Below are 21,241 nucleotides of genomic sequence, written 5' to 3'. Positions count from 1 at the left end.
TTGACGCCGTCAAGAAGGCAGTCAAGACTGATCTCTTCCGGCAAGCCTTCCCTGACTGACTGACCTCCCAAAATAAAAGATAACCCCGTCTGCCCATTGATATTTTTTTACTATCTATCTTTTAACTGTTTTAACTAATTTTAACTTGAATCTGAAATTTGATTGCCTTTTCTGAATTTGTAATTATTTGTTATATTTTATGTTGATGGTGGGTTGGGGATTGTGAAATTTTATGATTTACTGTATCATGTATTTTATTATTTTTATTGTAACCCACCTCGATCCGCAGGGAGAGGCAGGCTAAAAATAAAGACAGGTTGCACACCTGTAACGGTATTTCTTTGAGTGGTCATCTGCGAATATGTACAAATGGGTTGTACTGCGCCTGTACAGCACTGCTCAGAAAACTTCTGGAATCAGTGGGCAAAGTTAACTTTGCAACTTTTTGGCAGTAGCTCTGCCCATCCCTTATAAGCCCCCTGCGTTCCCGCTCTTTCCCCAGTTCCAAAATTTACGCCACGTAAGTGACATGAGAATGAACCAATGAAGAGCAGGACACTGAAGGGAGGACGGGAGGGATTGGTATGTATGCGCAGATGACCACTCAAAGAAATACCGTTATAGGTATGCAACCTGTCCTTCTTCTTCGTGGTCTCTGCAAATCAAACAAATGGGTTATACTGACAAGCTTCAGCCAGTGGCAGAGAAGTGTCATGACACCAAGTAAGGTTCAAACAAGCTGTGTTTATTAATCACAATGGCCTGTTACAGACTGCCAAAATAAAGCTGCTTTGGGTCTCTTTGGAGGTATGCTATTTAAATGATGCATGCATCCTAAGAATCCGGAAGCTGCACCAAAGCTGCACTCCAGTGCTTAGGAATGGAACATGGCTTTGGCGCGACCTCCGGACTCTTAGGACCCATGCATCATTTAAATAGCATACCTCCAAATAGACATGAAGCAGCTTTATTTTGGCAGTCTGTAACAGGCCAATAAAATGTTGAACCCAAAATCGTGTGAGCTGTGCTTATTAGTTTAATCAAAGCAGTCAACCTGTTCAAGTCAAAGGTAAAACAGTGCATTAGGTCATGCAAGACCTGTATGTAAACCATAGGAATGTGGTAAAACACGTCAACCTGGCAAAAGACATTCCTTTCAACAACATGTAAACAAAGGAAATGCAGTGCAATCAATGTAAACCTGAAACCAACACTGCCCTCCCAAAAGCTGCATCCACTTCTCCTGCAGACCGAGAGGCCAAGAAGGTTGACGGCCTAGCAAAGAAAGCCTATTCCTCTTCCGTTCTGGGACTCAGGGTTGCACCCGGACCCCATGCAGAGGCAGCCCGAGTGCTGTGGCAGCTCCCTAGGTGTGTGCAGGTTATTTCCAGCCATGCATGCTGGGAGTCCCATCCCCATAAGTTCTGCCCCCCATGAGTGACCGGACCAGGTGGCACCAACCCTAAGGACACCACTATCTAAGTCCTCTTGAATTCAGTTCTTATCTTCCAATGTATCGGTCATGCCTCCCAGTTTTGTGTCATCTGTAAATTTGATAATAATTCTCTCCATCCCATCATTTAAGTCATTGATAAAAAACAATGTTAAAGTGTAATGACCCTAAGACAGACCCTGATATAAAAGAATTTAAAAGAAAATTATTATAAGATGCTACACCAGTGGTATTATTCACTAAATAGACTGGCTAAAATTAAAAAAGATGGAAAAAGCAAATGCTGGAAGTGTAACAAACAGGAGGGAACACTAGTTCATATCTGGTGAACATGTCCTTTAGCAAATAAGTTTTGGAAGAATATACACAATACAATGCAAACAATGGCGTGGTAGAGATCGCCCCTTTCCCTGGAGGATTGGGGCCCAGGCAGCAATACCGGCAGCCCAGAAGCCCCAATCCAGGGCTACTCCAGGCCATGGAGAAGCGGCAAAATGCTGCTTCCCTGTGGCCTGGAAAAGGGGTGTCCTTGGGGCTTCATGCCCTGGACACCCCTAAGACAGACCCAGAGGCACTCTGATTGAAAAATGATAGTGATGTATTACAAATAACAATAACAACAAGAAAAGATAATCTTTTCCAGTCTCTAATCAATATAAGTGTCTCCATTATCTTTTGCTTTCTAGGTCACTGATGAAAGAACCAGTGTTCAATGATGACCTGCCAAGCCGTATCCTGTGTGGAGCTGTTACTGTGAAACCACTTATCAAGGAATTTACTGAAACATCTGCCATTTTTGAAGATGGGAGTGTAGAAGAGAATGTTGATATTGTCATTTTTGCAACAGGATACAGTGTTGCATTCCCATTTGTGGACAAGTCAGTGATAGAGGTGTCTGACAACCGTGTCTCTTTGTATAAACATGTTTTCCCCCCACATTTGGAGAAAACAACATTGGCAGTTATTGGCCTCATCCAGCCCCTTGGGCCAATCATGCCTACTTCAGAGCTGCAAGCCCGCTGGGCTACCAGAATTTTTAAAGGTGAGATTATGGAAGTGATTAACAATCCATTTAATACATTTTAGCACTTCACAGAATATGAAAGGATAGACCCCTTCCTCAATGAGCTTATGGTTTAAAATTTGACACACAGGAAGCATGAGAGAAAGTAGATGGAAATGGAGGTAGCGAGGGTAAGCAGGAAAGCAATACATTGTCCAAAGGGTGCTCAACAATGGCTCCTTTTCATTCTGGAGAGAAGTGACCAGTGTCCTTGGCCCAGTGTTATTCAACATCTTTATCAATGACTTGGATGACAGAATTGGGGTCATATTTGCAGATGACACCAAATTAAGAGGAATAGCTAATACAGTGAGCCCTCCTTATATGCGGATTTGCCATGCATGGATTTGAGTATATGCGCATGGCAAATCCGGGAAATTGTCCCCAATGGCGGTGCGCGTGTACGCGCGCTGCCATTGGGGACATAAGTCCCTTCCCAACCTTCTCCCCAACTCTTTCTTTCCCTCCCTCCCTCCCTCCCTCCCTCCTTACCTTTCTTCGTGGCCACCGCCTGGGCCTCCTTACTGGCACGGCTGGAGTGAAGGCCGGGTGGGGGTTTTGGAGACCAAGAAGCCTCCAGCCTGCCACCTGGCCCTTCCGCGGCCGTGGCGGAGGAGCAGCACCAGAGGCCTCCTCGGCCTCCTCTCCAGGGGCCATGTGGCAGGCTGGAGGCCAAGAGGACTCCAACCTCCCCCCACCCAGCCCTTCCGTGGTGGCTATGGCGACGAGGAAGCCGAGGAGGCCTCTGGTGCTGCTGCGCTGCTGCCTCAGTCTCCTCACCACCACGGCCAGAGGAAAGGCCGGGTGCTGCTCCTGGAGGCCAAGAGGCCTCCAGGAGCAGCACCCGGCCTTTCCCCGGAGGTGGCGGTGGTGAGGAGGCGGAGGAGTAGTGCCCAAGGCCTCCTCAGCCTCGTCACCGCTGCCGCCGGCACCTCCATGCAGGGGCCGAGTGAGGCTCTTGAGGGCTAGAAGCCTCCAGCCCGCCCCTCGGCCCTTGTGCGGAGGCGGTGAGGAGGAGGCCTCTGGCGCTGCTCCTGGTCCTCCTCCCAGCTGCCTCCGTACAAGAGTCCAACCCCCTGCCATGCAGGAAATCTAAATCAAAGCATCCCCAACAGATGGCCATCCAGCCTCTGTTTAAAGACCTCTAAGGAAGGAGACTCCACTACACTCCGAGGGACTTTGTTCCACAGGGACAAGGAATGTGAGAAACCTGAATCATGGGAAGATGTGAAAGAAAAAATGGAACTTATAAACATAGACTCATAGAATCGTAGAAGCGTAGTTGGAAGAGACCACTAGGGCCATCCATTCCAAACCCCCACCATGCAAGAAATCACAATCAAAGCATCCCCGACAGATATCCGTCCAGCCTCTGTTTAAAGACCTCGAAGGAAGGAGACTCCACCACACTCTGAGGGAGTGTGTTCCACTGTCGGACAGCCCTTACTGTCAGGAGGTTCCTCCTGATGTTGAGGTGGAATCTCTGTTCCTGGAGCTTGCATCCATTGCTCCGGGTCCTAGTCTCTGGAGCAGCAGAAAACAAGCTTGCTCCCTCCTCAATATGACATCCCTTCAAATATTTAAACAGGGCTATCATATCACCTCTTAACCTTCTTTTCTCCAGGCTAAACATACCCAGCTCCCTGAGTCGTTCCTCATAGGGCTTGGTTTCCAGACCTTTCACCATTTTAGTCGCCCTCCTTTGGACACGCTCCAGTTTCTCAACGTCCTTTTTAAATTGTGGTGCCCAGAACTGGACACAGTATTCCAGGTGGGGTCTGTCCAAAGCAGAATACAATGGCACTATTACTTCCCTTGATCTAGACACTATACTTCTATTGATGCAGCCTAAAATCGCATTGGCCTTGTTAGCTGCTGCATCGCACTGTTGACTCATATTCAACTTATGGTCTACTTGGACTCCTAGATCCCTTTCACATGTAGTTTCATTCAGCCAGATGTCCCCCTTCCTGTATCTGTGCATTTCATTTTCCCGCCCTAAGTGCAATACCTTACATTTCTCCATGTTGAATTTCATTTTGCTAGCTTTGGCCCAGCTTTCTAGTCTATTCAGGTCATCTTGAATTTTGGTCCTGTCCTCTGGAGTATTAGCTACTCCTCCTAATTTGGTGTCATCTGCACATTTGATAAGTGTGCCCCCAATTTTGTCCTCCAAGTCATTAATAAAGATGTTGAATAGCACTGGCCTCAGGACAGAGCCCTGTGGGACCCCACTGGACACTTCTCTCCAGGATGAAAAAGAACCATTGTTGAGCACCCTTTGGGTTCGGCCAGTCAATCAATTACAAATCCATGTAACAGTTACTTTGTCAAGCCCACATTTTACAATCTTGTTTGCAAGAATATCATGGGGAACTTTGTCAAAGGCCTTACTGAAATCAAGATATACGATATCCACAGCATTCCCTTCATCTACCAAGCTCGTAATTTTATCAAAGAAAGAGATTAGATTTGTCTGGCATGACTTCTTTCTCTGAAACCTGTGTTGACTTTTTGTGATTATGGCATTGTATTTCAGATGACCAAACTAAAGTGGACAGGGACGAGATATTGTCAAGTCAGATGATTACCTAGTGTTTTAACCTGGAAATTGCAAGGTGGATCCCCCCACCCAAAGTGAAGCACTTTCTGTGGAGATTATCACGCAATCATGGGAAGGACTTTCAGATGATGTCACGTTTATCCAGACATTATCCCATCCAGAATGCATGAGTGACAGTGATTGTGCAAAAGCCTTTCAAATGACACCGTGCTGATCCTATCATTGTCCCATCATTGTCCCATCATTGAGACAGGATTGCCTGGCATTTTTTATTAACAGGAGTTCGCATTAATGCAATGCTGCTTCAATTACAGGATAATGACAGGATCAGCACTGTGAATCAGGATCAGCACTATGAAAGGCTTTTGCGTGATCATTGTCATGAATGAAATAAGGACAGGGGAGTGATCCCATCCCTATCCCATATGTGTATGATAATCTGTGAATTTGAGGAGGGAGTGATGCAGTGTAGTGAGATAGCTTCACAGTCCAGCTTTTCCTTTCCTTTTTAGGACTGAGTTCTTTGCCTTCAGAGAGCACAATGGTGGCTGACAACATCAAAAGGAATAAGAAGAGAATCAAATGGTAAGTAAAATATCATATGCTTTATCGTAATCCTCTTCAGACATTGCAAAAACAAGGTGTGGGCATTAAAATGAAAAACCTTCATTATGACAAAGATCAGGTGACTTTGAGACTTGTGAGAGCTACTTACATTTTTTACAAGGCGGTCTGAGGGCTTACTAATTTCTATCCTGGTTTTCTTATCTTGTTAAGTACTACTCTGTTTTAGCAGAGTGCTTCCTGGAAGCATAACTAACTGCTTTCAAAAGGCAGTTACCAATGCACTTTAGAAGTTGTTTACTGGTAATGTTGCTGTTTTGGAGAGAGAGAAAAAGAAAGAGCGAAAGAGAGAACATCATGAAATGTGTTCCTCGAGGCACTTTGGTAGGGTCTTCAAGTGACACAAAACTCCCAAATGCAGATAAATTCAATGGACTCTGCTTTATCTCTACTTCAAATAAAATGGGAAGATTATATTTATATTGTACATATTCCTTCTTACTAATTTAACCCTGCAGAGATAGGGTGTGTAAAATGAAAATTACTTAAAATACTTCCCATTTTTTAAGGGAAGAATGGAGAGAAAATCAGGAAAGCAAACTTGATTTTGGAAACTGGATAGTACCTGATGTTTGCTTGCTTGTTTGTTTTTTCTGAATAATACTAATCTAGACAAATTGGTTAAGTATTTTAGCACAGTATTTTAACAGAAATTACCTTAACATTCCAGCACATTTTATTTGCTCTGTCATATGAGGGATATTAAAATGTGAAGCCTATCTTCAGAGTAGAAATTATTAGTTATTTCACTAAATTCTGATGATGGTGATGGTATTGTGAGTTCAAGTCATTTCTGACTTCTGGCAACACTAAGGTGAATGTATCGGAGGGTTGTCATGCCAAGATTTCAGAGCGGGGTTGCTATGGCCTTCATTTGAGGCTGAGAAAATGTCCCTTGCCCTAGGTAATCTCAGAGATTTCCACAACCAAGCAGGGATTCAGACTCTGGTCTCCCAGAGTCCTAAATGTCATCCACACAGCAGGAATAATGCAGTTTGATACCACTTTAACTACCCTGGATCAATGCTATGGAATTCTGGGAATTGTAGTTTGTTGTGTAACAAGAGCTCTCTGACAGAGAAAGCTAAATGTTATTATTATTTATTAACATTTATTTATAGAGCGGTGTAAATTTTGCATGGCGCTTTACATAGTAAGGGTCAAATAAAATAAGAATAAAAGAATAAAAATCTGCCAAGTGGCATACAGTCTAAAACAACAACATTATATGATTAAAATATCTCTAAAATAATACTAACTAGTATACAATAAAGACAGAGTAAGCAGCAGATTAACAACCAGTAATTTGGAATGCCTCCCTAAACAAGAATATCTTCAATTTGGCCTTAAAATTAGCCAAGAAAGTAATAGTTCTTAATTGCTTCTTGGTTATCACCTTTAAAGCCCTACATGACTTGGGTCCAGCTTACTTGCAGAAATGCCTCCTCTCCTACAATCCACCCTGCACACTCAGGACTTCTGAGAACAATTTACTGCAGCCTAGGAAGACCAGGTTGGCTGAAGTCTCCCAGAGGATCTTCTCATGAGCTTAGGGTTGCCATAAGTGAGGACCTCCAAACCGGGACAAATGTAGGACAAATGTAGGGCAACATTTTCAAATGTAGGACACATTTTTATAAAAATGGAGGACGCACAAAAAATTGAGGTTTTTTTTTAAAAATGTTAATATAAATGCATGTTTTTAGGCATGATCAAAATGGAGGACATTTTGGCATTATTCCTAGACAGATGGCAGAAATGGACTTGCCCTCAGGTTCAACTTTACTTCTCAGAAGTGTGTACTTGGGCAAGGGACTGTGGTTTTTCTTCACTGCGCATGAGTTTGTAAAAATCACAGCAAGTTACATTGGCCGTGCCTCAGAGGCTTGTTGATGTCAATATCATCATCATCATCATCATCATCATCATCATCATCATCATAATTGGCCAAGAAAGGCAGACTTGTTAGCATTCAAAGCACCATAAATACACAAAAAATGCACTTGCATATATTTAATAATAAAAAATAATGAAAAAATAAATAAAAAACAAGGCAGGGATGTATATATTTGATAATAAAAATTAATGTAATAAAATAAAAAACAAGCAATAATAAAAATTAATAAAATAAAACAAAAACAAGCAATAATAAAATTAATGAAATAAAATAAAACAAGCAATAATAAAAATTAATGAAATAAAATAAAACAAGCAATAATAAAAATTAATAAAATAAAATAAAAACAAGCAATAATAAAAATTAATAAAATAAAAAATAAAAAGCAATAATAAAAATTAATAAAATTAAATAAAAACAAGCAATAATAAAAATTAATAAAATTAAATAAAAACAAGCAATAATAAAAATTAATAAAATAACATAAAAACAAGCAATAATAAAAATTAATAAAATAAAAAATAAAAAGCAATAATAAAAATTAAAAAAAAAATAAAATAAGTATTTTATATTTTAAAAAATAATTTAAAACCCCCAAAATACCAAGGCAGACCTAATGGCCACTGACTCAGCTTTCCTCTTCCTCCTCCTCCTCCTTCTGTGGCCCAATTCTGCCCTGGCCTTCAGGCACCCTTCCTCCGGCTCCTTCCTCCTCCTTCTCCTCCTCCCCCCCTCCTCCTCCTCCTTAGGATGCCTGGCGTGGGAGGAAGGGAAGCGGGGCAAGCACACGCGCACGCGCGGAGGGAATGGTGCAGGCGCGCGCGGAGGGAATGCGGAAAGGCGCGCGCGCTGCCACTGACCCCTACTGAGGCCTGGGCAGCGCGCAAGCCCTCCCAGTGGGGGCGCGGTGGCAGCGGCGCTTCTGCCGCCGGCCCGCCGAGGAAGAGGAGGAAGGCGGAGCCGGAGGAGGAGGAGGAGGTGGGTCGGCGCCGCAGCAGCCGCATTAGCAGCAGCGGCAATGGCCGGAGCGGACCCCCCAAACCGGGAACAAGGCACGGGTGGGGGCCCAAACCGGACCGTGACCGGGAGGGGCCCCCCGAAACTGTGAATGGCACGGGGGCCGCCGGGTTATGGCAACCCTACATGAGCTGCTCTGAAAGTGTGGAATGACCTGCTGGATGAGATCTGTCATATTACCACTTTGGACACCTTTAAAATGGCAGTCAAGATGGATCTCTTCTGGCAGGATTTCCCAGACTGATGTCCCATCAAATGATACCCCATCTTCCCCTGGTTATCCTACTCCATTTGCCCATTTTAACTGTTTATAATTATTTATTTTAACCATGTAATTTGTATTTGATTGTTATTATTTTGCTGTTGGTGGAGGGGTGGGGATTGTCTAGTCGTTTATTCTGTTGAGTTATGTATTGATTATGTGTTTTTATTTCTTTTATTGTAACCAGCCTTGATCCATAGAGTGAGGTGGGCTTATTATTGTTGTTGTTGTTGTTGTTGTTGTTATTGTGTGGGGAGGAGATTGAGGAGCAACACAGGAGAAGGGGCTGATTCCAGCAAGGGAGAGGGAGACCCTTGACTGGGTCAGAAGACCCATAAGATCCCATAAGAGCCCAATTTGTGTGGAGGGCAGTAAGGAGTAATGAGCATTGGCAAATAAGAGGTTCCAAGCCATGAAGGGCTTTAAAGGTCAGGAGAAGAATTTTATATCAGATTCTGAAAGGAATGGGGTGCCAATAGAGGGATAACAATAAGGGGGTAACATGATTAAAGCGACAGGCAGAGAAAATGATCCTGGCTGCTGAGAGTTGCCCAGAGATTAGGGGGCTAAGGTGGGAAATAGGAAGACCCACTAGCAATGAGTTGCAATAATCCAGGTGTGATATCATCAGTGCATGCACCAAAGTCTTCGCCGTTGAAGCAAATAGAAACAGTCAAATTCTGACGAGATTATAAAGAAAGAATCTGAATGCCTTGGCTGTAGCCTGGATCTGTGGGGTGAACGATAACAAAGAGTCAAATAGGAAACCAAGACTACAGGCCTCATTGACAGATTGAATAGAAATGTCATTCACTGTAATTGACAAAGAACATTGCAAAGAGGGTTGGGTGGGAAGACAAGTAGCTCAGTTTTAGCCATGTTGAGCTTCAGATGCCAGTGAATCATCCACTCAGACACCGCAACAAGACATGATGACATTCACTGCTCAACACCCAGTGAAATCTCAAGGGTAGAGAAGTACAGCTGGGTATCGTCAGCATACAGGTGATACTGAAAGCTGTAGGAGCTAATAAGATTTCCCAGGGACAGGGTATAAAAGGAGAACAGTAAAGGACCCAAGACAGAACCCTGAGGGACTCCAACAGCTAATAAGACGGGTGCAGAAACCTGACCTCCTGTAACCAGCGCAAAAGATCTGTTTGACAGGTAAGATTGAAACCAATTTAAAACTGATCCTGCAAAACCCAAGTCTTGGAGTAAAGCCACCAAGAGACCATGATAAATGGTGTCAAACACAGCAGAGCGATCCGGGAGGACTAGAACAGAATAAAGACCTTTAGATTTAGCCAGTAAAAGATCATCAGTGATCTTAGTCCAGTCTCAGTCGAATGCAGTGGCTGAAAGCTGGACTGAAAAGAATCAAGAATAGAATTAGCAGTAGGAAACTCCAGACAGTGAAAATAAACAACATGTTCTAAACCTTAGATAGAAAAGGAAGAAGTGAGATAGGCCGACAACTTGAGAAAGAAGATGGCTCAAGAGAAAGCTGTTTCAACATTGTTGAAACTAGAGCATGCTTAAAGGCAGGAGGGATGGAGCCATTAGAGAGAGAAAGGTTGATAGTATAAAGAAGAGAAGGTAAAATAGAGGGGGCAACAGAAATCAAAAGATGAGAAGGAAGTGGAATGAGAGAGTAGGTTGTCGGTTTAGAAGAATTCACGATTTTAGATAATTCACCCAATGAAACAGAAGAAAAAGCAAAGAATGTTCCAGTTATAGATGATTAAGTTGCTGGATTAAAAGAAGAATGCAGAGAATCAAGGTTGGAACGGATTGTTTCAATCTTAGTAGTAAAATAATAAGCAAAATCAGTGGGTGAAAATGAGTGTGGAACCAAAATTTTACTAGAGAATAAAAAAACTCAAACAGCTTCATTTATATATCACTTCATACTGAACTAAGTGTTGTGGTTTACAACTGTAAGCTAATTGTCCCCAACAATCTGGGTACTCATTTTAGCGACCCTGGAAGGATGCAAGCCTGAGTCAAGCTTGAGCCCTTTTGCTGGTATTGAACTCGCAACCTTATGGTACAGGCATTTAAACACTGCGCCACCAGGGCTCCTTCAAATGCAGAGAAGATGCTGTGGCTGCCAGTCATTAGCCTCAGTCACAGATTTATAATAATTCTGTTTTGCCAAGGAGATAGCACACGAAAAAGAAAAAAGAACAAATTTATAATTAATAAAATCAGCCCATTCCCTCACAAAATTACAATTCATAATGGTCAGGGAAAGAAAGATGCTGGAAATGTCGCAAAAAAGCTGGTACATTATACCATATGTGGTGATCATGTCCACGTATTAAGAAATTCTAGGATGCCATATATATGATAATTCAAACCAAACTAAACATACAATTTCCATTAAAACCAGAGCTTTACTTACTGAATATTACGTCAATCCTCAAAAAAGAAGATGAAAGATCCTATTGAAGAATTTTATTATATTTAGTAACAGCTGCCAGATTATGTATAGCGAAGAAATGGAAATTGGAAGAAACCCCAACAATAGAGGAATGGAAGATGAGAGTTGTAGATATGACGGAACTAGACATCATGACATTCCTAATTAATAACAAGTTGATAAATAAGAAAAGGAATGGCTTCCATTTGAAAAATATGACAGAGAAAAGAAATCAAAATGGAAATGTTAAGAACATTATATAAATACAAATAATATTAATCTCAAAGGGGAACTTAATCTATTAATGTTATAGTTTTGGATTGTTCTCAGTTGACTTAACGAAATGGTATAAATGACTTAATGAAGAATGTATAGACATAAAACATATATTAGAATAAAATCATACAAGAGGACACACACACATTTTGCAATGGATTTTTTATTAATCTTTTTCTTTGGAATGTTATTAGTTTAAGCTTAACGTTTAACGTTTGACATGTACCTAAATATGAATACCTACTTGGAAACAATTGAGTGAGGTTCAATGGTTGAAACTTTCATCACCCCTTCCTAATGAGATACTATTGGAAGTACAAAATGTTTCAAGTTTGCAATGTGCTGATATAAGATATTGGTATTCTGTACTATAGTTTACACTAAGGTCAATCTCATCTCTGTAATTATATCTTCAATTTATATGCGTTTTTAAAAAAATAAAAATAAAAACTAAATGGGGAAAAACTACAATTCACATAATTCCTAGAATGTGTAGAAGTATGGCCTTGGGCAAGTCACACTCTCTCAGCCTCAGAGGAAGGCAGTGGCAACCCCCCACTGAAATCCTGGCAAGATAACCTGCACATACATTTACCTTAATGTTGCTGTAAGTCAGAACAACTTTTCTCTTTTGTTTTCTTTCTCCTATTTCTCTTGTTTGTAGAGAAGTAATACCATGATATGTACAGTGGTCATAGAATTGTAAAGTTGGAAGAGACCTCAAGGGCCATCCAGTCCAACCCCCTGCTATGTAAGAAATCTCAATCAAAGCATCACCGACAGATTGCCATCAAGCCTCTGTTTAAAGACTTCCAGGGGTCCCTTCCCTTATGCAGGGGATCCGTTCTGCCCCACCCACCCACTCCACATAAGGGGAAAATTGTGTATGCTCACACCCCATTGAAAATAATGGGGCACGTGGGTGCTGTGCCGTGCACGCACCATTCATTAAATTCTACCGTGGCTTCAGTGTATGCTGAAAGCCACGCAAGTGAAGCCGTGTATGGCATGGGCGCACTGTATATATAAAACTGTAAGACAGATGAATGGAAAGCCATAAAATTCACTTGGGTGGTAAGTATTAGTGGTTAATTGCTCACATTTTTCTTTGATTTTTCCTGTTTTTTATTTTTATTTTTCATTCTTTTTCTGTATTGTATTACTTCCCTATTGTAATATATATAAATTCATATGTTCTATGTATTAACCTTTTCTTCTTCTTCTTCTTCTTCTTCTTCTTCTTCTTCTTCTTCTTCTTCTTCTTCTTCTTCTTCTTCTTTTTTGTTTCCTTTATGATAAAAAGTAATACACAGAGACATATATCAAAACTTACAATTTCCAGAATTTCATAACATTTAGCCATGGGAGCTAAAGTAGTGTCAAACTGGATTATTTCTGCAGTGCAGATGCAGCTCTAGTCTGGCTCACAAACTACTACACCATGCTGATTCTCTTCACTATGTTATTCTTGCCCAAATTGATCATCTAGAATAACACTATGTAGTAACTCCAACCTATGATATGTGGTTGTAATTTCTGCTTCTCTGCCTTCTCCACTTCCAAAGGTTTGGCACCAGCCGCAGCCAGTCAATCCAAACAGATTTCATTGAGTACCTGGATGAGCTTGCTTTTGAAACAGGATCAAAGCCAGATCTGTTCTCACTGCTGCTGAGGGATCCCAAGTTGGCCATTACCATCTTCTTTGGGCCTTGTAGCCCATTCCAGTTCCGTCTGATGGGACCAGGAAAGTGGTCTGGTGCCAGAAATGCCATCCTCACCCAAGGGGAGCGGATCATCAAACCCACCAAAACCCGAGTTGTGGACAACTCTGCACACCAATTCTTCCTGCTTAAAATCATCAGTATCATTGTCCTCTTGGCTGCTGTATTCCTGATCTCCACCCAGTAATGCAAGACTGATAACTTGAATTCAGATTGGAATAGTTATGTATGGCACTTCCTCCTATAATGATCAGACTAACTGTGCATCTGTTGAATCACTGCAAGATTCATTGATTCCAAGGCTGCAGTCAGGCCTCCAGTGCTTTCAGCTTCTGCATATATATTCACAAATGGAAAAAAATGATTTTCTTTCTTTAATAAATTCTGTAATATGAAGGGTGTGTGCAAAAATACACCAATATATGTCTGTATGTATGCATTTGTAGATATGCTTGTAATTACTGTCTGTTCATCCATCTTTCTATCTCAGAGAGAACAAAAGTCTGAGGATTTTATCACATGCAGAAAATCGGGGACAAGCAGGGGTTTAAACTGTCATTATCCCATGAAAGTTGTATGATCCCGCTGAAGATTTTCATACAACGTCACAATTAAAGAGGACTTATCCCAGCAATAACCAGGTAATAACCACCAACAAATCATTCACAGGGAAATCCTGTGAATGATTTGTTGCTGGTTATTACTTGGTTATTCCCAGGATAGGTCCTCTTTAATCGGGATGTGGGTGAAAATCTTCCTGCGGTCACGTGACTTTCCCAGAATAATGACAGTTAAACCCCTGATTTTCTCTCCAATTTCCCCCGTGTGATAAAGTCCTGAGTGAAGATTAGCAAGCTGGTGAGCACTGTTGACTAAGAGAGTTCTGTGTAAAACTGATTTCTGGTGGCTTTACAAAATCAACCTAGTGGGTCCCAGAAAGGACCAGACAGAAAAGGGGTAGGCAGCAAGGCCGGGTGAAGATTGGCAGGTACTGAAAAAGACGGTGCTGTTCCTGCAACTGCCACCAGCATCATTGCTCCAGGGGCAGGATCTAGAGGCAATGGGAATAAAACAAATGATAGTAGCTGAGACCATGCAGTCTGCAGCAATTGTCTTTACACCTTTAAGAAAGATTGGCCACCTTTTTAAAATTAAGTGTATGCACAATCATATGAAAAGCATATCATTCAGTTGAAGAAAGGGAGGGGCAAAGGGATAAAATTTCAAAATGTTTCCTCACAGAATAGTGTAGGGTATTCAGCTATCTGTTTTTCTTTTGTTGTTTTGTGCCTTAAAGTTGTTTTCAACTTATGGCAACCCTACAGTGAACCTATCATTGGGTTATCTGGGGCTGAGTGTGTGTGACTTACCCAAGGTTACAAGGTGAGTTTTCAAGGCCCTACAATTGCTCATTTTTAATTCTATAAAAATCTCCCACTGAGGCTAAAATGTAACATTTTTTCAGCCCAACTGGAAACCATTTTTGCAGTCAAAGGCAGTGGCCTAGATCACTTAAGTAATAAGAATTAGAAGTATGAATCAAAGTTCTAAGTTATGTTTCTTCAAGATAAAGTAAACACTCACATTCCAGAGCTGGTATTCCATTTATCTTTCATAGCACAAACAACAAAGAGGCTTATTGAACTTAAGGGTTTTCCCAAGGCATGTCTAAAGCTACAATGGCCAGGAGATGAAGTATTGAAACAGATCAACAAAGTAGGGTTCCATGGCTGAACAGGGATTTAAACCCTCTTAAGAAATGTGCCAAGAAAACCCCATGAAAGGGTTGCCTTAGGGTTGTCGTATCTCACAAACAACTTGAAGGCACGCAACAACAAAAATACTTTAAAATCACTGCATAAAACTTCTCATAGCTGAGGTGCTAATGTGGTACACTGGTTTGATGAGGAATAGTATTATATGTCAGGGATGTTTAGACCTGTGAAGAATTCCAAGACTTAAATTCCAGAAGCAAGGTGGAGAACTTCTGGATTAAAATCAAGGGGGAGAGAAACAACAGGGATGTCATGGTGGGAGTCTACTACAGACCCCCAAGTCAGACTGAGGAATTGGATTATGCCTTTCTGGAACAGATGACCACACTCTCCCAAAGGAGAGATGTAGTAGTGATGGCTGACTTCAACTGTCCTGATATTTGGTGGAAGTCAAACTCAGCCAAAATGTTAACATCTACCAAATCCCTCACTTGCCTGGAAGACAATTTCATTGTCCAAACAGTGGAAGAGGCAACAAGGGAATCAGCTATTTTAGATCTGATCCTAACTAACAGGGATGACCTGGTTAATGAGGTACAAGTCATGGGATCCTTAGGTGGGAGTGATCATGTTCTCCTAGAGTTTGTTATACAGTGGAAGGAGGAGCAGACACTCATTCTAGACTTTAGTAGAGCTGATTTCAGTAAACATAGGGAAATACTGGGGGTAATCCTGTCGTCAGGAATGCTAAAAGAGAAAGGAGTCCAGGATGGATGGGAGTTTCTCAAAAGGGAGATACTGAAGGCACAATTTCAAACAGTTCCAATGAGGAGGGGAAAAGGGAAATGTCTCAAGGAACCAGGAAGGACTTTCAACGCAACTAAGTTTTAGATGAGAGATATATAAGAAATGGAAAAGGGGGAAAATCACCAAAGAGGAATTCAAACAAATAGCTAGCACATGTAGGGGCAAACTAAAAAAAGGTAAAGCACAGAATGAGCTCAGGTTTGCTAGAGAGATTAAGAACAATAAAAAGGACTTTTGGGGGTATATTCGTAGCAAAAGGAAAAAGAAGGAAATGGCAAGGCCCATTGTGTGGAGAAGATGGCAAAATGCTAACAGGGGCCAGAGGAAAGGGAGAACTACTCACCTTCTTTGCCTCAGTCTTCTCACACAAGGAAAAGTGTGCTCAACCAGAGGAAAATGGAGCAAAGGACATAATAAGGGAAATGCAGCACAGAATAAGTAAAGAAAAGTACAGGAATACCTGGTTTGTGAGTTTAGGTTTTGGGACCAGATGACCAAGAGTAAAACAGCTGGCAAATGTAATCTTAGAGCTATTGGCAATAATCTTTGAGAAATCCTGGAGAACAGGAGAGCTCCTAGCAGACTGGAGGAGGGCAAATGTGGTCTCCATCTTCAAAAAGGGGTGGGGGAGAGAGACGATCCCAACATTTACCACCAGTTAGTTTGCTGTCAATACCAGGAATAATTCTAGAGTAGATCACAGGCAGTCTGTAAACATTTACGAGGGAATGCCATAATCAAAAAAAGACAACATGGGTTTCACAAAAACAAGTCATGCCAGGACTGTATCTAGTTCTTGGCACCACAATTCAAAAAGGATGTTGAGAAACTGGAGTGTGTCCAGAGGAGGGCGACCAAAATGGTGAAGGTTGTGGAAACCATGCCCTATGAGGAGGGACTTAGGGAGCTGGGGATGTTTAGCCTGGTGAGGAGATGGTTAAGAGGTGATATGATAGTGCTGTTTAACTATTTGAAGGGATGTCATATTGAGGAAGGAGCAAGCTTGTTTTCTGCTCCAGAGAATAGGACCCAGAACGATGGATACAAGCTACAGGAAAAGAGATTCCACGTAAATATTAGGAAGAACTTACTGACAGTAAAGGCTGTTCGACAGTGGAACATACTCCCTCAGAGGATTGTGGAGTCTCCTTCTTTTGGAGGTCTTTAAACAGAAGCTGGATGGCCATCTGTCAGGGGTGCTTTGATTGTGAGTGCCTGCATGGCACGGGGTGGACTGGATGGCCCTTGAGGTCTGTTCCAACTCTACAATTCTATGGCAGGTTACAGTCCGCCATTTGGGATGTCCTTAGGACGTCCCAGTTTAAAAAAGGGGCGTCTCTTCTAGACGCCCCTACTCCTGTTATGGACTCTGCCCATAACAAATGGCGACGGCCGTTCCACATGGCCACTGCCATTTTGACGTCTTGGACGCCTAGGGTCCAGACGTGTCGCGGTGGAAGTGACGCCGCGAAAGCATGCCTTGCGCTTTGCAGCGCCACTTCCGGTGCCCAGGAAGGAGCACGATTTCCGCGCTCCTTCCTTGCAGTGTCTGGGAGTCCTGCGGTTTAGAAGCTGCGGCTCCCGGACGCTGCAAGCGGTGCCGGCAGCAGACCACCGCAATTCGGCGGTCTGTAACGCGCCTATGATTCCATGATTCTATGAGTGTTGGACTATGTGTCTGAAGACCAGGGTTTGATTCCTAGCTCAACCATGGAAACCCATTGGATGACCTTGGACAAGGAAAAAGAAGAAAATGGCAGGGCCATTTTGTGGAGAAGATGGTAAAATGCTAACAGGGGACAGAGGAGTTCACATGGGGGAGAAAGCGTCATGCTCCCGTTTTTTTCTGTTACCATTTCACAATTGTATGATTGTGCAGTAGCAATGAAACAGTAATGGGAGATTATCACACCTAAACCAAAAATGATGCAATTTAATTACAGAAGAATAGCACTTTTAGTGTACATACCTGAAGCGTTATGGTTCCATTTTTGTAGACTCTGCAGAGGTGCAGAAGAGATATCCTGGCGGTTCTCCCCTCCCCACAACCGTCATTGCTGTTATTTTGATTAGCAAGCTGGGAATGAAACTGCAATTCCAGAAATGTGCAACTGCGCAATTGTAGTGCTTTGTAAGTACACACTTGTGGTAATAATATTTAGATTATGCTTTTGAGATGTTATTAACAATTTCAATTGTTAATACAATCTGATGGGAACATGACACTTTGATAACTTGTGGGCAACATGATCATCCCGATGTCATGTGATCATCTTCTTCGCAATTGCACAATGGTAACAAAAAAAAATGAGAGCATGACACTTTCTCCCCCATGTGATAAACTCCAAAGAAAGGGCCGAACTACTTGACACTTTCTTTGCCTCAGTCTTCTTACAAAAGGAAAAGGGTGCTCAACCTGAGGAAAATAAAGTAAAGGATGCAGTACAGGAAATGCAGCATAGAATAAGTAAATAAAACATCAGTCAAAAACACACTCCAGAAATAATCCAGTTTGAGACTTCCTTAACTGCCCGGGTTCAATGATAGGGAATTCTGGGAAGTCTGGTTTTGTTAGACATTTAGCCTTCTTCTCTGTGAGAGAGCTATAGTGCCACAATAAACTACAGTTCCCAGGATTCCCTAGCACTGAGCCAGGGCAGTTAAAGCAGTCTCAAACTGGATTATTTCTGCAGAGTGTTTTGAATCATAATTAATCTAAATGAATTCAAGTGTCCATGGCTGGCAGAAGTAATCTCAGAGCCACTGCCAATAATCTTTTAGAACTCCTGGAGAATATAAATCCCAACAGACTAAGGAGGGCAAATGTTGTCCCCATCTTCAAAAAAAAAAAAAAAAAAAAAAAAAAGGGGGGGGGGGGAGAGGATCCAAACAATTATTGTCCAGTTAGTCTGACATCAATACCAGGAAAGATTCTAGAGCAGACCATTAAACAGAGAGTCTGTAAGCATTTGGAAGGGAATGCCATAATCGTAAAAAATCAACATCAGTTTCTCAAAAACAAATCATGCCAGACTAATCTGATCTCTCTCTCTCTCTCTCTCTCTCTCTCTCTGATAAAATTACCAGCTTGGAGGATGAAGGGAATTCTGTGGATATAGCATATCTTGATTTCAGTAAGGCCTTTGACAAGGTTCCCCATGATATTTTTGCAAACCAGCTAGTAAAATGCGGGCTAGACTATGCAACTGTTAAATGGATTAGTAATTGGTTGACCAGGCAAACCCAAAGGGTGCTCAGCAATGTCTCCTCTTCATCTTGAGCCCCATTCCCACTATAAAAACAACCGGATTGCTGAGCAAATTAAATGATCCTAGTTCCCATTTGAAACCAGTTCCTGTCGCGATGTGATCGAATCTGTCATGATGAAGCGAGGCAAAGGCAAAAGAACCGTTTTTTCCAGAAAACCAGCTAAAAAGAGGTTCTTCTGAAAAAATGCAATTCCAAAGCTTGTGGAGCAAGTGGGAACAAAAGATTGGAATCACGGCATTCTGGAGGGGAGGGACTAATAGTAGGGGCGTGTTTACCATTCCTCCCCTTTTTGGGGGAGATGTCATCCCCCCAGTGCTGTCCTGTCATTATTGGTGTGATGTTTTGTTCCTTTTTTAAAAAAATTAAAAAATAAAACTAAGTGCTTAAGTGACAGAATGGGTTAGCAACTACTTGCAAAGGTGCTAAACCACTCTGTCGCTTAAGCACTTAACTGTATTTATAAAAATGGATAGAAAGAAAGAAAAGAAAATATGCCCTGTCTTTCTTCTCACAAGCTTCCCTGGGTCCCGGTGCCCTCTATTTCCGTTATCCTCCTCCTCCTCTTTTTCTCCCTTCCTGGCCTGGCAATTGTGGTGCACATAACACCCAGCAGACCAATCAGAAGGCAGCTGAGGTCCGTCAATAGAATGTGGCTGGGACCTTTGAAAATTCCATGTGTCCATTGGTTTTGGCAGTTGGAATGTTGACAGTTGGGATTTGACAGTTGAGGGAACAATTGAGTCCAAGAGAGGACTGGGTTCCATGAGTTCCTGAGGGAATAGTCAGTTAGAGCTTGGAATCCTGAAGGTGAGGGTTCCAGGGATAGAGAAGGACGGTTAGAGGCAGAGTCTGAGTGGGAAAGGGCTCCCTACCATTATACTTCCAGGACTCTAGAAAAGCGAGTGGCTGGAGTGTGATATCCTCCAGGATAGTGTTAGCTTTGGGGACTGTTAGGTTTAATTTTAAGAGAGAAACTTAATAGAAGGATTGAGTGAATCTTAGTTATAAGAAACTGGTGATTTATAAAAGCAACAGTAACTATAACAAGATAGAAAGTAACAATTACATAAGATATATTAAAACCAATACTGTTAAACCTTCTTGTAAATAAAGTTTATTTGTTTGATTCAAGAAGGACATGCCTGTACTTGAGTTAATACCACGCTACTCACAATACAAAACATGGGTGGCAGTGGTGGGATAACAAAAATCCCAAGCGCCTGCAACAATAGAAAGGTTGTGCGTCACATAAATTGGTGGCAGTGTTAGGGTGAAGGTTGACTAGACGGGGCCTTCACATAATTAGAAAGGTTGTGCGTCACATAAATTGGTGGCAGTGTTAGGGTGAAGGTTGACTAGACGGGGCCTTCACATAATTAGAAAGGTTGTGCGTCACATAAATTGGTGGCAGTGTTAGGGTGAAGGTTGACTAGACGGGGCCTTCACATAATTAGAAAGGTTGTGCGTCACATAAATTGGTGGCAGTGTTAGGGTGAAGGTTGACTAGACGGGGCCTTCACATAATTAGAAAGGTTGTGCGTCACATAAATTGGTGGCAGTGTTAGGGTGAAGGTTGACTAGACGGGGCCTTCACATAATTAGAAAGGTTGTGCGTCACATAAATTGGTGGCAGTGTTAGGGTGAAGGTTGACTAGACGGGGCCTTCACATAATTAGAAAGGTTGTGCGTCACATAAATTGGTGGCAGTGTTAGGGTGAAGGTTGACTAGACGGGGCCTTCACATAATTGGATGGCACAATAAGAAAGCTTTGTTACAGCGATGTCCCTTCCTCAGTCCCAAACTCCATTCTCAGCCTTGCCTCCGTCTCCTCCTCCTCCTCCTCCTCCTCTTCTCCGCTCCCCCGCCTTGCCTTGCTTCATTGCCATCCTCCTTGTCACACTATCTCAGCCTCACACCCTCTCACTCAGAACACATTCTCTCAACCTCCAGCCTCCCCTCCAATATCCAAGCCATACGTACGTCAGATGATTGACAGGGGAGTTTAAAGCGGTGCTGCCAATGGGAATCACAATCGCATCAAAAAACAAAACAAAACCCAATCACACAGGGTAAGGGGGGAAAAAACTTTCATAATGAGAACTAGGGATCTTTTGGAACTGCTTTTCAAACCGGTGCAAGAGCGAATC

At 42.2% G+C, this 21,241-nt stretch overlaps 1 protein-coding gene across 1 annotated transcript in view; it reads left to right on the top strand.

Annotated features, from left to right (window-relative positions):
* Nucleotides 1-13,720, top strand: part of LOC149316686 (dimethylaniline monooxygenase [N-oxide-forming] 2-like) — a 61,772-nt gene extending 48,052 nt beyond the window's left edge. The window contains exons 7-9 of the mRNA XM_089516041.1: nt 2,140-2,495; nt 5,592-5,664; nt 13,146-13,720. Of these exons, the coding sequence (XP_089372167.1) occupies nt 2,140-2,495; nt 5,592-5,664; nt 13,146-13,488 (772 nt within the window). The 3' untranslated portion in view covers nt 13,489-13,720. The remainder of the gene's footprint in view (nt 1-2,139; nt 2,496-5,591; nt 5,665-13,145) is intronic.
* The last annotated feature ends 7,521 nt before the right edge of the window (nt 13,721-21,241 follow it).

Source organism: Sceloporus occidentalis, unplaced genomic scaffold (genome assembly GCF_023333645.1).
Source record: "Sceloporus occidentalis isolate IW3139 unplaced genomic scaffold, rSceOcc1.0.p SCAF_3, whole genome shotgun sequence".
NCBI lineage: Eukaryota > Metazoa > Chordata > Lepidosauria > Squamata > Phrynosomatidae > Sceloporus > Sceloporus occidentalis.
The sequence above is the reverse complement of the archived record's forward strand: the minus strand, read 5'-3'. Positions and strand labels throughout refer to the sequence as shown.